General features: G+C 37.1%; 1 protein-coding gene across 1 annotated transcript in view; it reads right to left on the bottom strand.

Annotated features, from left to right (window-relative positions):
* Positions 1 to 3,157: 3,157 nt before the first annotated feature.
* The window catches only part of CCDC148 (coiled-coil domain containing 148), a gene marked incomplete at its 3' end in the record, with an annotated part of 222,046 nt that continues 213,007 nt past the window's right edge, over positions 3,158 to 12,196 (bottom strand). Inside the window, 3 exon segments of the mRNA XM_084243207.1 lie at positions 3,158 to 3,304; positions 6,949 to 7,089; positions 9,374 to 9,491. Of these exon segments, the coding sequence (XP_084099333.1) occupies positions 3,158 to 3,304; positions 6,949 to 7,089; positions 9,374 to 9,491 (406 nt within the window).

Raw genomic sequence — 12,196 nt, forward strand, 5'->3', positions numbered from 1 at the left:
TGAAGAGTGATTAAAGAGGCAGGTGGTAAAACAGGTTGGTGTTATAGAAGCCAAAAGTATGTTCTAAATGGTATAATTGTCAATTGAGTTACATTCTGCCATGACATCAGTAAGGCTGACAAGGGTCTTTAAGTTTGCCAATATGACAATAAGTTTGCCAACTCCATAGTGAATATGGAGTTCACTGGTGATCTTGCTAGAGTGTCAGTAGAGAGTGATGATAAAGTAAATCAGAATGATGACAGTAACTGAAAGTGAAAAGAGGAGACATCAGATATCTACAGGCAACTATTTCAAGAAATTTGCCTGAGAAGAGGAGCAGAAGTGAGAGGAGAATATGGGGTTAAGGGAGACTGATTTTTAAAGTAGGCTTTACTGGAGCACATTTTTATGTTGAGGGAGAGCTGGAAGATATTAGAAGACAAAAAGTAAGTCCCAAAAGAGAAATTCTTATGGAGTTGAGAGGTGATGGAACCCAAAAAGACACACAAAAGGACTGGTGTTTGTTAGAGACAGTGCTGTGTCCTTCATTAGAGAAAGCAAAGGTGAATGCAGTCTTGGTGGATTGGGTGTTTGGGGAGTAAGGGAGTTATTACACATGGATTACATTCTTCCCACATGCCTATCATCCTCACACTGGAGCAGAGTAAAATATACCATTTATTAAGCATCGGAATTGAGGGTAGTGGTTTCCAATTGTTTTGGATCATTACCCAATAAAATTTTTGTTGTTGTTGCGATCCACTATACTCACACACATGGATAAGTAAAATCAAATTTCATGGCAGAATGCTTATTCTTATCAGCATCATACTCTTTGTTTTGTTTGCCTAAAAAATAGACTATTAAGACCCTAAGTGAAGCAGAGAACAGAAATGGGGGGAGAAGGTTTTAAAGGGGACCCTATCCCATACCAAGGTATATATGACCCCCATGCAGAATCTGGCCCAGCTATCTCAGAAATTACTATGAATTAGGGCTATTTAATCAGAAATAAGCTAAAATTTTGTTTCTGATACATTCTTATATTAAGAAATTATACTTTAAAAAATTTGCTTTCATAAAGTTATTTTTTCCAGTTTATTGGGAATTTAGAGAATTGATATATAATTATATATACAATTCTATGTACACTTTAAAAAATAATTAGAAACATCTCATAATCACTACCCTGGTTATACAATCAAACATTTTCAGCAACTTGGACACCCCCATCCTATTTTCCTCCCTATCTCTGAGAGGTAATCATTACCTTGGGAATTTTGTGATCATCATTTTTGTGATTTCCTCTCACTTCACCATATATATATTTCTGAACAATGTAGGTTTGGCTTGTATTTGTACTTTAGGTCAATTAAATACAACACAGTACATATACTTTTGCATCTGGCTGTTTCCACTAAATTTCACTTTCATTGCTACACAATTCCAATTTGGAGACATCATGATTTTGATGTCTGTTCTACTGTTGGTGAACATTTGGCTTGTTTTCATGTTCTATATAAAGCATGTATATAATGTTGAGCACACAGTTTGTGGTCACTGAATGATAGCTATAATATTATTTTTTAAGAAAAGGAAAATATTCTGAGTCTGGGTATAGCTTGACTCACTAAGGCTACTGCCCAAATCAACTAATTTTTAAGCCATAACCACATATATCAAGTCTATAATTCTCAAAGCGGTGGTGTTACCTCCTATTCTGGATCACCAGCAACCAGTTAACTTTTGGAAAAGTGTATAGCTAACTATATCAGATTGAAAATTGAGGGACGGTGCTGGACAACAGTGGGGATGCTGATGTTGGGAAGGACCTATGGACTCTGAGTAGCATCAGTGTCTTGCCACATGGGTAGAATGTGCTCAACAGAGCAGAGTTTGTCTAGTTGATGGTCTGACCTTCACACATCAAGCAAATTGAGGGCATATTAAGGAACTCAGGAGACACCCTCAAGATAGATGTCAATGCTCACCATTCCCCAAATCTTGTTCAATAAGGACCCTCCTCCTTTTCTTCTTATGGAATGTGATGATGCAAAAGGCTGAATTAGCAGTGTATTGCAATGAATTTTGGAATATAGACAGGCTGTTGCCCATAGAATCTTTTGCAAAGGTTTATTCTGATGAGTTGAGCTTTGCTGAAATGTTTATTCCCATCACTCTGGGGACAACCATAAAACCAGAGATTCCACCACTCAGACAAGACTTTGTCTTATTTATGTTATTCTAGTAACTGCGTGGAGACTGCACCCCCAGGGCTGGATGGGAAATAGCAAGGAGCTGCAGTAGAGTGAAAAAGGGAAAGGAGTACAATTTTAACAGTAGTAATAGGAAATGTCAGCAACACCGACTTGCTGTTCTGACTAAAGAATGTTTTAAAAATAGGAAAATATTTATTTCAGTTTTATTTGAAATGCTATTTTGCTATGAAATTATCAAGATATTTAACAGAAAATTTGGACCTTTTGATAGCACCTTTCTTTGGATAGCATTCTAAATATTATAAATTAAAAAATATTCCTTCTAAGCAACTACACAATTTTTTCCCAAGCTAAAACAGATATTCCCATGCTTAAAATGCTATTTCTAATTTCTAATTTATTCTTACAGGCTAATTTGCAAAATGAAATTGTTTGGATGATTGGTTTGCAGTAAACATGGTATACTAAATTGGTTTCTAAATTTAGAAAAAGGTTGAGTCTGTTCTTATAACAATCAAGAAATAATAGAAGTATTAATGATAATGAAGCTTCCATAATTAAGAAGTCAAATTCTGAAATAACAAGCAGAAATGAAGGTTAGCAGGTAGCAGTAACATAAATTATAATTCTCTCAATGGTTATTTTTGAGTTCCTTTCGTGGAACAACACAACATCCAACATATAACTTACTTAAAAACAATGTATCTACCATTTGTATCATAATTAAGTTCTATAGCCTGAGAATTTAGTACTATTAAACACAAAAAGATATAGGAAATAGTGCATACAATTCTAAGAATCAAAGAAGAAAGGCAAAATTGTTCTTATAGATGCTATGATTTCTATGCCTGGTATATATATATATTTTTAAATTAAAAGTAGTAATCATTGTTATCCATATAAATGCATTCAAGGAAAAAAACCTGTTTACACAGCATAGGATTTAAGGCTGAGCTCTAAATTTTAAATACAGTAGACTCCATGTCCTTTCTTGGAGGTTTTTGAGGACTGATTTTTGGTAATATCTCTTTGGCGTAAAATGTTTTATGAAGTCCAGCTTCTCGAAGTGCTAATTCAAAACGAAGTCTAGGGTCAGAAATTATCTGTAGAAATAAAATACAATTTAAACAAGTAGCACTTCAATGAACTGAAGAAAATTTTAATTTCCCATATTTTCTAAGCTGAATAATTTGCTTTTGCTCTCTCTGTATGAGTAGATGACGATAAGCTTCATGTATAATTTGGTTATTTTTTCTAAAAACATATAAACCTTTTGGACATTATCACTTTTCAATATATCAGTGGTTTCCAATAAATGTTGCATATTAGATTTGACAAACTATAACACTTTAAAATCATTAAAGGATGGGGTAAGAGTTTACTTTCAGTGCTATCATTGATTCATTATGAATAGCTGGAATTGTAAAATTTAGACAGTCATCGATTAAAAGAAAATAAATCTAAACTACAACCTTGTATATCAGTCTTTAAATAGACATTTTAATTTCTCTATCATCTAGCATTATGCAAATTAAGCTTCAACACATGGCCACTACTTGAAAAACAAAATCAATAGAATGTTTCTTTCAAGGCCGGATTTCTATTTCAAGCAGAACTAGAAAATGCTTCCATCAATCTGATTCTAAGTGGGAATAGACATGAGTAGTTCAATTCTGTTTTCATTTATAGCTGATTGGATCTTATTCCGCATCCTATGAATATTAAATGTCTTCAGAAGCTCTTTGCAGTGATAAGAAGGTGGTCACATATGGAGTTTAGCTAATGAAGCATTACACATAGACTTGTAGACCCTCTAGAGGATGGGATTATCAGCTGTTGGAAGAGGCCCCCCCTTCATGGAGCTCTTAAACTAATAGGGGTAAGAAGAATAAATACAGTTAACTTCAGTTTGTGGCAACATATGCAGGTGTTCAAAAAGCAGTAAAACGAGATACATGTCCTGGTGCAGGTGAGACTCAGGTGACCTCAGGTAAGGAGGAACACTTGAGCTAACTGTAAAATTCAACTCATTCTGCTCTAAACAGAGAGGAAAGGAAGACAGATCAAGCAAAAAGGAAGACACCTACAAACATAGACAGGAACATAGATGTGAAATCAGTCAATTTGACATCAGGGTATCTTAGGTTGAGCATTGGGTCCCACTGGTGAACACTGGAAGGCACACTTCTAAGACTGGACTTGAATTTTAAAGGCTTGAAGGCTATGGCAAGGGGAGCTACTGAAGTTGCCTTTGTATTTCTGTTTTTAACATGAAAGTAGTATCATTGTTATTGCATAAGATGGATCTGATTGTAAGTTCAGGATAAAAGAAAAAATAGAGGCCGGAAAGTGATTAGGAACCTACTGCTACAATTGTCTAGACATGAAGTAATAAATGACAAAACCAGGTTAGTAGCAAGGAAAAGATAACTGTCAGAACACTACTAAGGGAAGATGCAATACAAGTCAGCAACTGATCAAATACAGGCACTAGGGGTAACAATGTCAAGAATACAAAAATTGGTGTCTGAGAAACAACATACTTGAGCCTTAGAACTAGGATTTTCCCTTTTCCTCATCTATTTCCAAAGATGCTTGCTCTACTTATGTGACATTTGCTCCCTAATTATCTCCAGGATTTACCTCTTCTCAGCTCCAGTGCTGTGAGGTTAAGATATTTACATTAATATATCTTTTGAATAGCTAGTAAGTGAAATGGAGATCTCCCTTAAATGCTGACCTACATCTCCTCAATTCCCTCCCCCGGAGGCAGACAATCTATTTCGTGTAGATGTGCAATAGGCATTTTCACCCTAAATATGACATGAACAAAGCAAAATCTCTCTGTATATGCACACACACACACACACACACACACTCACACTCATTTCCCCCCCCCACACCTTTATATTCTTAAATGGTTAATGGCAGCACCACCTAATGATTACAATTTACCAAATTACTACTAGGTGCCAGGCAATATTTTAGGCAACTGGCATTTATTATCCTTACCCTCACAAGAAGCTTGCAAATAATTATTTTACAGATAAGAAGCAAAACATAATGATGCTAATAGTTTACACAAATTCACACAGTCAGTAAATAGTAGATATGGATTTGAATCCAAAATGCAGGTGGTTCTCAATATCACTTGCTGCCAAGCTTAGAATCATCCCCAATTTCACTATCCCCTACTCTCACTCAGAGCCACCCATGTCCCTTCCCCACTTCTAGGAAGAATTTGGCCATCTGAAAAGGATCTGATTCCCTCTCTCCACCAATTTCCCATTCAGGAAATGTTGCTAAATCATAAATCTGGTTATATAATTTACCTGTGTCAAAGTCTCTCGTCCACTTACAGGATAAATATCAAATATTTTAGCAAACAAGATATACTATACTTTTCATACTGAGACCCTAACCCATATCGCCAGTCTCTTCTCCTAGCACTTAGCCTTGCCATGTCTCTTATACTGAAGGCATACTCTATTTTGCTAGTTGAAACCCTTCCCCAGGTACCTAGAGTTTTCCAGCTTCTATTTCAATTCTTAGCAAGCCCTAGCCCATCTCCCTATGGTTTCTGAAGATACCCTTGCATCTTTATAATGAATCCTGATCCCTTCACTCACCCCCAGCACTGTCCCTTGTCCCCAACCTTTGTTGTTGCTGTTTTTAGCTTAAGTCATCTGGAATGAATTTCCAAAACTCCTAGGCCTAGATATAACTTCATTTCCCCCTTGACATTTGCACTGACACCCACAGTCAGGGTTAACTATTCACCCCCTTCCCCTTCCCCCCACCCCATAGCCCTCAGATCTCTATTATGGAGTTCATCTCACCCCACGAGCATTATTTCTGTTCATGAAATTTTTCTTTCCAACCTGTCTCCCCTGCACAAGTCCTCTCAACAGGACAGGTATAACTTGCTTAGGATGTATTCTATTCTGTGCCATAATATAGTATGTGTTTGATAAATATTTTGTCTGATTAATTATTCATTTTTAATTCCTTAGTAAAGTATACAGTACACAGTAGAGGCACACTCAATTTATTTGTCAATGAATGGAATTTCCTGCTTTAAAATATTAAGCATTAAATGTCACTTCTTAATTAACTTTCTCCCTTAATTTCAGTGACATACATTGACTCATCTGCCCTCCCTCCCTTCCATCCATTATAAGATCCTTTTTAAATCCCTTCTCAGTTATATGAACAGACTACAATGAATCAGAAATTTCTAAAACTGGTTAAATAACCCCTTAAAACTCACAGAAAATGTTTGATTTTATCATTAGCTCTTATGTATTATCTTCTATCATTTTAATTCCTGAAAGCTACCCTTTCTTTGTCTTGTTAGCATCATCGCTTGTTTCTTTAATAGGAATTATGTTATGAATTTAAACAAATTTAAATAGGGTAGAGAGATATTTAAATAACAAAATATAATAATTACACAGCACTTTAAAATTTTATATATTTTTTTAAATTTTAAAATGATCTTTAATGATAAAAACATAACATTTTCAGATAAACTTTTGTTCTAAGGCCACCAATCAACTACTTTATTTAATATTAAGACTTGTGCAGTAATTATGTACTAGCACTTAGAAGTAAAATTATGCTAATACGCATGGTGTTATTCAAATGTAAATATTGAAAATAATTTGTAACCCCAAACACACATTTCTACAGTTCTTCCTGTCATCATCATGACTTTTGCATCAATCATGCTAATTTTCATAATTACCTGCTGTTCATTGTATGTATTCAATGTGAAGAGTGGCTTTTGAAGAATAAATTCTTCTTCAATTCCAATCCCCATTCTTGCTTTTGATGCCATGGTACCTGACATCATTCTAACAGGATCAAATTGAGCGACAATAGCAACCTAAAAGAGAAAGCATGGCTACTTGGCAAGATATAAGGTAAATAGTTCTGTGCAACCACATTAATGTTTGATGTCCATTCAAGTTTAGATACTTTATTAAAAATATAACCTAAGAGGAAAAGGAAGAAAAAATTATCAGACTAGGCCAGTTCTAAAGGTATACAAAGTAGTTAGTTGGTTTAATAACAAAACATATTAAATGGCTAGGATATAGAATTACTTATGATTTTATAATTAGTTATGATTAATTTTAGATTAAAAAAATCTTTCTTATACAGAATATAGAAAACCTTAGCTGGAAAACTTACAAATTCAGCCCACCTGAAGGTAACAGAAAGTAGAAAACTTTTTTTAACCACTAGGTATCTATGACTGTGGTCTTGTAGAAAGTCTTCTAGAAAATGTAATCTGATCAAGATGAATCGAGAACATATGGTTCATGGAGAAAGTCCAGTGTATTGACAAGACAACTTGGTTTCCAGGGAATGTTTTAAACCATTGTAGTACCTTTTACTGAAAAACTGCAGAATAATTTTAACCCAAATGCCCTTGTCCTTTACGATAACTGAAATCATTCAAACCTGCATCCTAATGAAAAGAAGCCACTAATTTTGTAAATTATATGCACCATTAGTAACACCTGCCTGCTAATTCCTAAAGTCAAGAATTAGCATTAAGAAAATGGCATTTTTAATGTTGTTTAGAAAATATGGGCCTCCCCAGTGGCGCAGCGGTAGAGCGCTGGGTTGCGAAGCTGCCCGCGGCCTCTGCGGTGCCGGTTCAATCCCCGGCTGCTCCCCGGCCACCGGAGGAGGGTCCCACATGGCGCGCAGACCTCTCCTGCCGCCCGCTGCTCCCCTCAGCAGTGTACTTCGGTCCTTCTGCCTGCTCTGCTCCCCGCTCTGGCTCTGGTGAATTCTCTCACCCTCCCGCGCTTCTGACTGTACCCAGTGCATGTATAAACAAAACAAACAAGCAAACAAATAAAGAAAGAAAAACATGCCTCTATTAAAAAAAAAAAAAAAGAAAAGAAAATAATGACACAACTGGGTGTTCAACATACTATAATTATTATAGGTTTTCTAGCTAAAATGTCTTACATTGTAGTTCTAAACACTGGTTACAGATAATGGGCACAGATATTTCCTTTTTCAAAGGTTTTGCAGTTGAAAAGAATTCTAATCATACAGACTCTAGTTATCAGCATTATATTTTGAGTAAGAATGGGTTGAGTAATATTACCATTGTTTTGGTACCAGAAGTCCTTGTTATATAATTATTTGCTAATAATTGAATAAAGTTTATTGAAACTAGCATGGCTAGGACTTACATTCCTATTTTAAATTTATGTTTGTAATTTGTTTTAGGGGAAAAAATGTCATAATAGTTGTACACATTTACACTTCATCTATATTATCTCATTTAACTCGACTTCCTTGGTTTGAATCTAGTCTGACATTTACTTGCTGTATGACTTTGGTGAAGCACCTAACATCTGTGCCTTCTCAGTGTCCTCTTCTATATAATAAGAAAATTAATAATATGCATCATAGGACTGTTGTGGAGATAACATGGACTAAAACAGAAGAGCATTTAGAACAGGGTTTTACAGTTGTTGAATACTGAATAAGTGTGATCATACATTACTACTAACCTATGAGGTAGATACTACTGTTATTCCTATTTTTCAGATGAGGAAATTTAGAATATGAAGCAAAAGATTTACGTCTCCTCTGACAGTAAGTATCCAACCAGGTTTACCAGATTTGAAGAGCAGAAACCAAATTTTAATGCAAGAATGTATGCTGCCTCCACGGACATAGAAGGGAAACCAGACGGTCACTTTCGCTCAGCTTGGAAAAGGTGCCAAGGAGGACTCTAGAGTTCTGAGCTGTGTTAATCACTTCCAGGTTAGAAATTCCGAGAAATTAACAAGTAAAGCTATCTTACAATATTTCCCAACTTCTTAAATTCCTGCTGTTGCCATCTTTGTCTACTTTCAACTATTTGTGCCCAGGATGTTTTTATTTCTCCACAAAAGTAGTATCTTTTAATTGTTGCTTAGCAAGGTGATTGCCTGTGGGATAGTTCATTTCATATACTGAGAAACTGGAAATGGTTCAACCTAAATCTCATTGCTCGTAGGAATGGAGATCAGTGTCCCCATTTGGAAAAGTTACATTTTATATAGCAGATGCCATGAACTAAGTCCTATTAATGTTATTTAAGAGGACATAGTAACATTTTCTGAAACCACCGATAAAAATTTTGAAATTAAAAACACCTGTTTCCTAAGGGCTTCTAGGCGCCGTGCTCTCTCTTCTTCTTCATGTGCTTCTTCAAGGGCCACTGCTTTTTTCTCCATCAAACGCTTTTCCAACAATTCTTGCCTATATTTAACCCTTTAAAAATAATGCACAGGGAAATTAGGACATCATTGGCTTTAGTGTGGAGATTCTATGGATGGGAGCATAAGTCAGAAGGCATTACAGAGGTGACATCTCTATCATACTTGAACAAAATCCAATAACTGACAATAACGCTAGTTACGATGGCTGTTGTGTCAGCAACACTGCAGTGATAGGGAGAAGAAACAGGAGCCGTGGAGCAGGTTGTAAGATGCAGGATGTTGCTAAAGAGCAAGCACCTGGCCTTTTTATTGATAGAAAAGGGTGAGTCAAACAGAACACTGGATTTTGGGCTTTAGGGAGGGTGAATCCAATGATATACACCAGACTCCCACCCATGACTCCAATCTTATTTACTAGGCATTCCACTGATCAGTCCCTTGAGTGCAGAGCACATCAGTCACTGGCCTCTGGGCATTCCCCATCATGCCTCAGGATGCATATCTATTGCCCCAGGGTGATGAAGGGTCCTGCTCTTGTCTAACTTGAAAGGAAGTCTATATGCTACAACCACAAATTGCAGGTTACAGGGCAGGAAAGTTTGGGATAAAATCCAACCCACCTTTTTCTTCATTGAAATCATTGTATTAACTCTCAAACTTTCTGTCAGTGGCCACAGTTGCAGCTTTTGCAACTCAACATAGGAGTCTCACTCTTATATGAGCTAATACAGCAGTTTTCTGATATACACTTATCACAGCTTGAGCTGTTACAAAGGCTATATGATTAAATGTACACACTTTTAGAAAGAGTAAGTTCAATACTAGTAGGCTGGTTTTGTCTCCATTACTATAACTTAAACCAAACTATATTGCCCCTCATTTTGTGAAGAATGTCCTTTCTGGGTGGACAGGCATTAAGAAACTTAAAAATTACTTTGACTGTAGATGGCAGCAAAAACAAGACTTTTCCTTAGCCTTAAGTTTCATCCCCTTTAAATCAGCAGATAGCAAAACAGAACACATTTAAAACCCCATTTTAACACCCACTAGCTCATTTGGGGTTATTCTCACTTTTCCGGGCAGCCCCCTTTACCATTTTCTTGCCCAAGTTATTCTATTGAATTACAGAGATGGGAACCAGCTTTTCCCGAAAAAGTAAGCACACGGGTACTTGAAGGAACGTGAGACTGTTGCCTTCTCTCTTCTCTCATTGATGGTTTAGATTTATCTTCATTTATAATGTTGGTTGCAGATATAATTGGCTCTTAGTGTGCATACCTGCATTTTCCATGGATGTGTCTTCACTAGACCCTTTTAATGCTGGATCCTGACTTTACTGAAGTGTCTTGTGCTAAGTACTTTACACATTTTTAACTCACTTAGGCACGACACAGAGTCCTATTTTGGGGGTGCCATTATTGATCCCATTTAAAGGTAAAGAAGTGGAGGCATAGACACATGATATATATCTTGAGCCAGATGCCAAGCCCAGACAGCCAGGCAGCAGAGCCCTGTTCACCCCTCATCTGTCCAACCACAGGCAATTAACCCTGCTGTTCTTTCTTCTCCCCTTAATTGCTCCACTCACTTCACTATGATTATCTACTGTGTGCACAATCCTGGGCTAGATAATGTGAGGACACAGAAAAAAGACTGCCCTTAAGAAGTTTGTAGTTAAAAACAAATAACTTTTAGACTACAACTTTCAGCGGTTAACAGAAGGGAAGGGGAAAAAGAGGCGGGCAAATTTGGCCAAAGGGAACAGTTGTTTGCTGAAGGATAGAATTATACTTCGGTGGTACATTTAATGTGGTGTAAACACATTGCTTTTCAATGGTGCACACATGAAACACGATGCTTAATGCTATGTTACATCAGTTAGTAGCATCTACAAAAAAACAGAACATTCAGTTTCAAAAAATAATTCAGTGCATTGGGCCTCCCTGGTGGCACAGCGGTTGAGCGCTGGGTTGTGAAGCTGCCCGCAGCCTCTGCGGCGCCGGTTCAATCCCCGGCTGCTCCCCAGCCACTGGAGGAGGGTCCCACATGGCGCGCAGACCTCTCCTGCCGCCCGCTGCTCCCCTCAGCAGTGTACTTCGGTCCTTCTGCCTGCTCTGCTCCCCGCTCTGGATCTGGTGAATTCTCTCACCCTCCTCACTTCTGACTGTATCCAGTGCTTGCATAAATAAATAAATAAATAAATAAATAAATAAATCTTTAAAAAAAATAATTCAGTGCATTTAATCATAAAATTATGAACCTTACTGCAAATAGGTATTAAAAACAAATATTTGATATTTACTCTCTTACACTGCATATGTATTAACAAATGGAATTTTTTAAAAAAAGACATTTGTAAAGGTATAAATAAGGTCTACTAAGAATGTGAAGAAAGGTGAGATGATTCCTTGGAGGTTGCGGGAAAGACCGTATGACTCGGCAAGATATATAAGGAGGTGGCAGCATATGCGCTGTGTCTTCAGGATTGGGATTGAGAGAGGCAAGGCGGCATGCCAGTTGAGGAGGAGGCCCGCCTTCCAGGTAGTGAGAACAGGGCAAGGGCGAGCCAAGCGAGACACTCACAATTATGTAAGTGCAGGTGTGGCATCTGTGAGGGGGCAACTTCTTAAATTTTGCCTCTTGGGCACCTCTCTTGCCTCTCCCTAGTCTTGGGAGGGAGTTGGTCAGAATGGTTAGAACAGAGTGCACAAATGTGCAGCTGCAGAGAAAGAAGCTGTATGGGGAACCAGTCGCAGT

The sequence above is a fragment of the Talpa europaea genome (assembly GCF_964194135.1).
Source record: "Talpa europaea genome assembly, chromosome: 1".
NCBI lineage: Eukaryota > Metazoa > Chordata > Mammalia > Eulipotyphla > Talpidae > Talpa > Talpa europaea.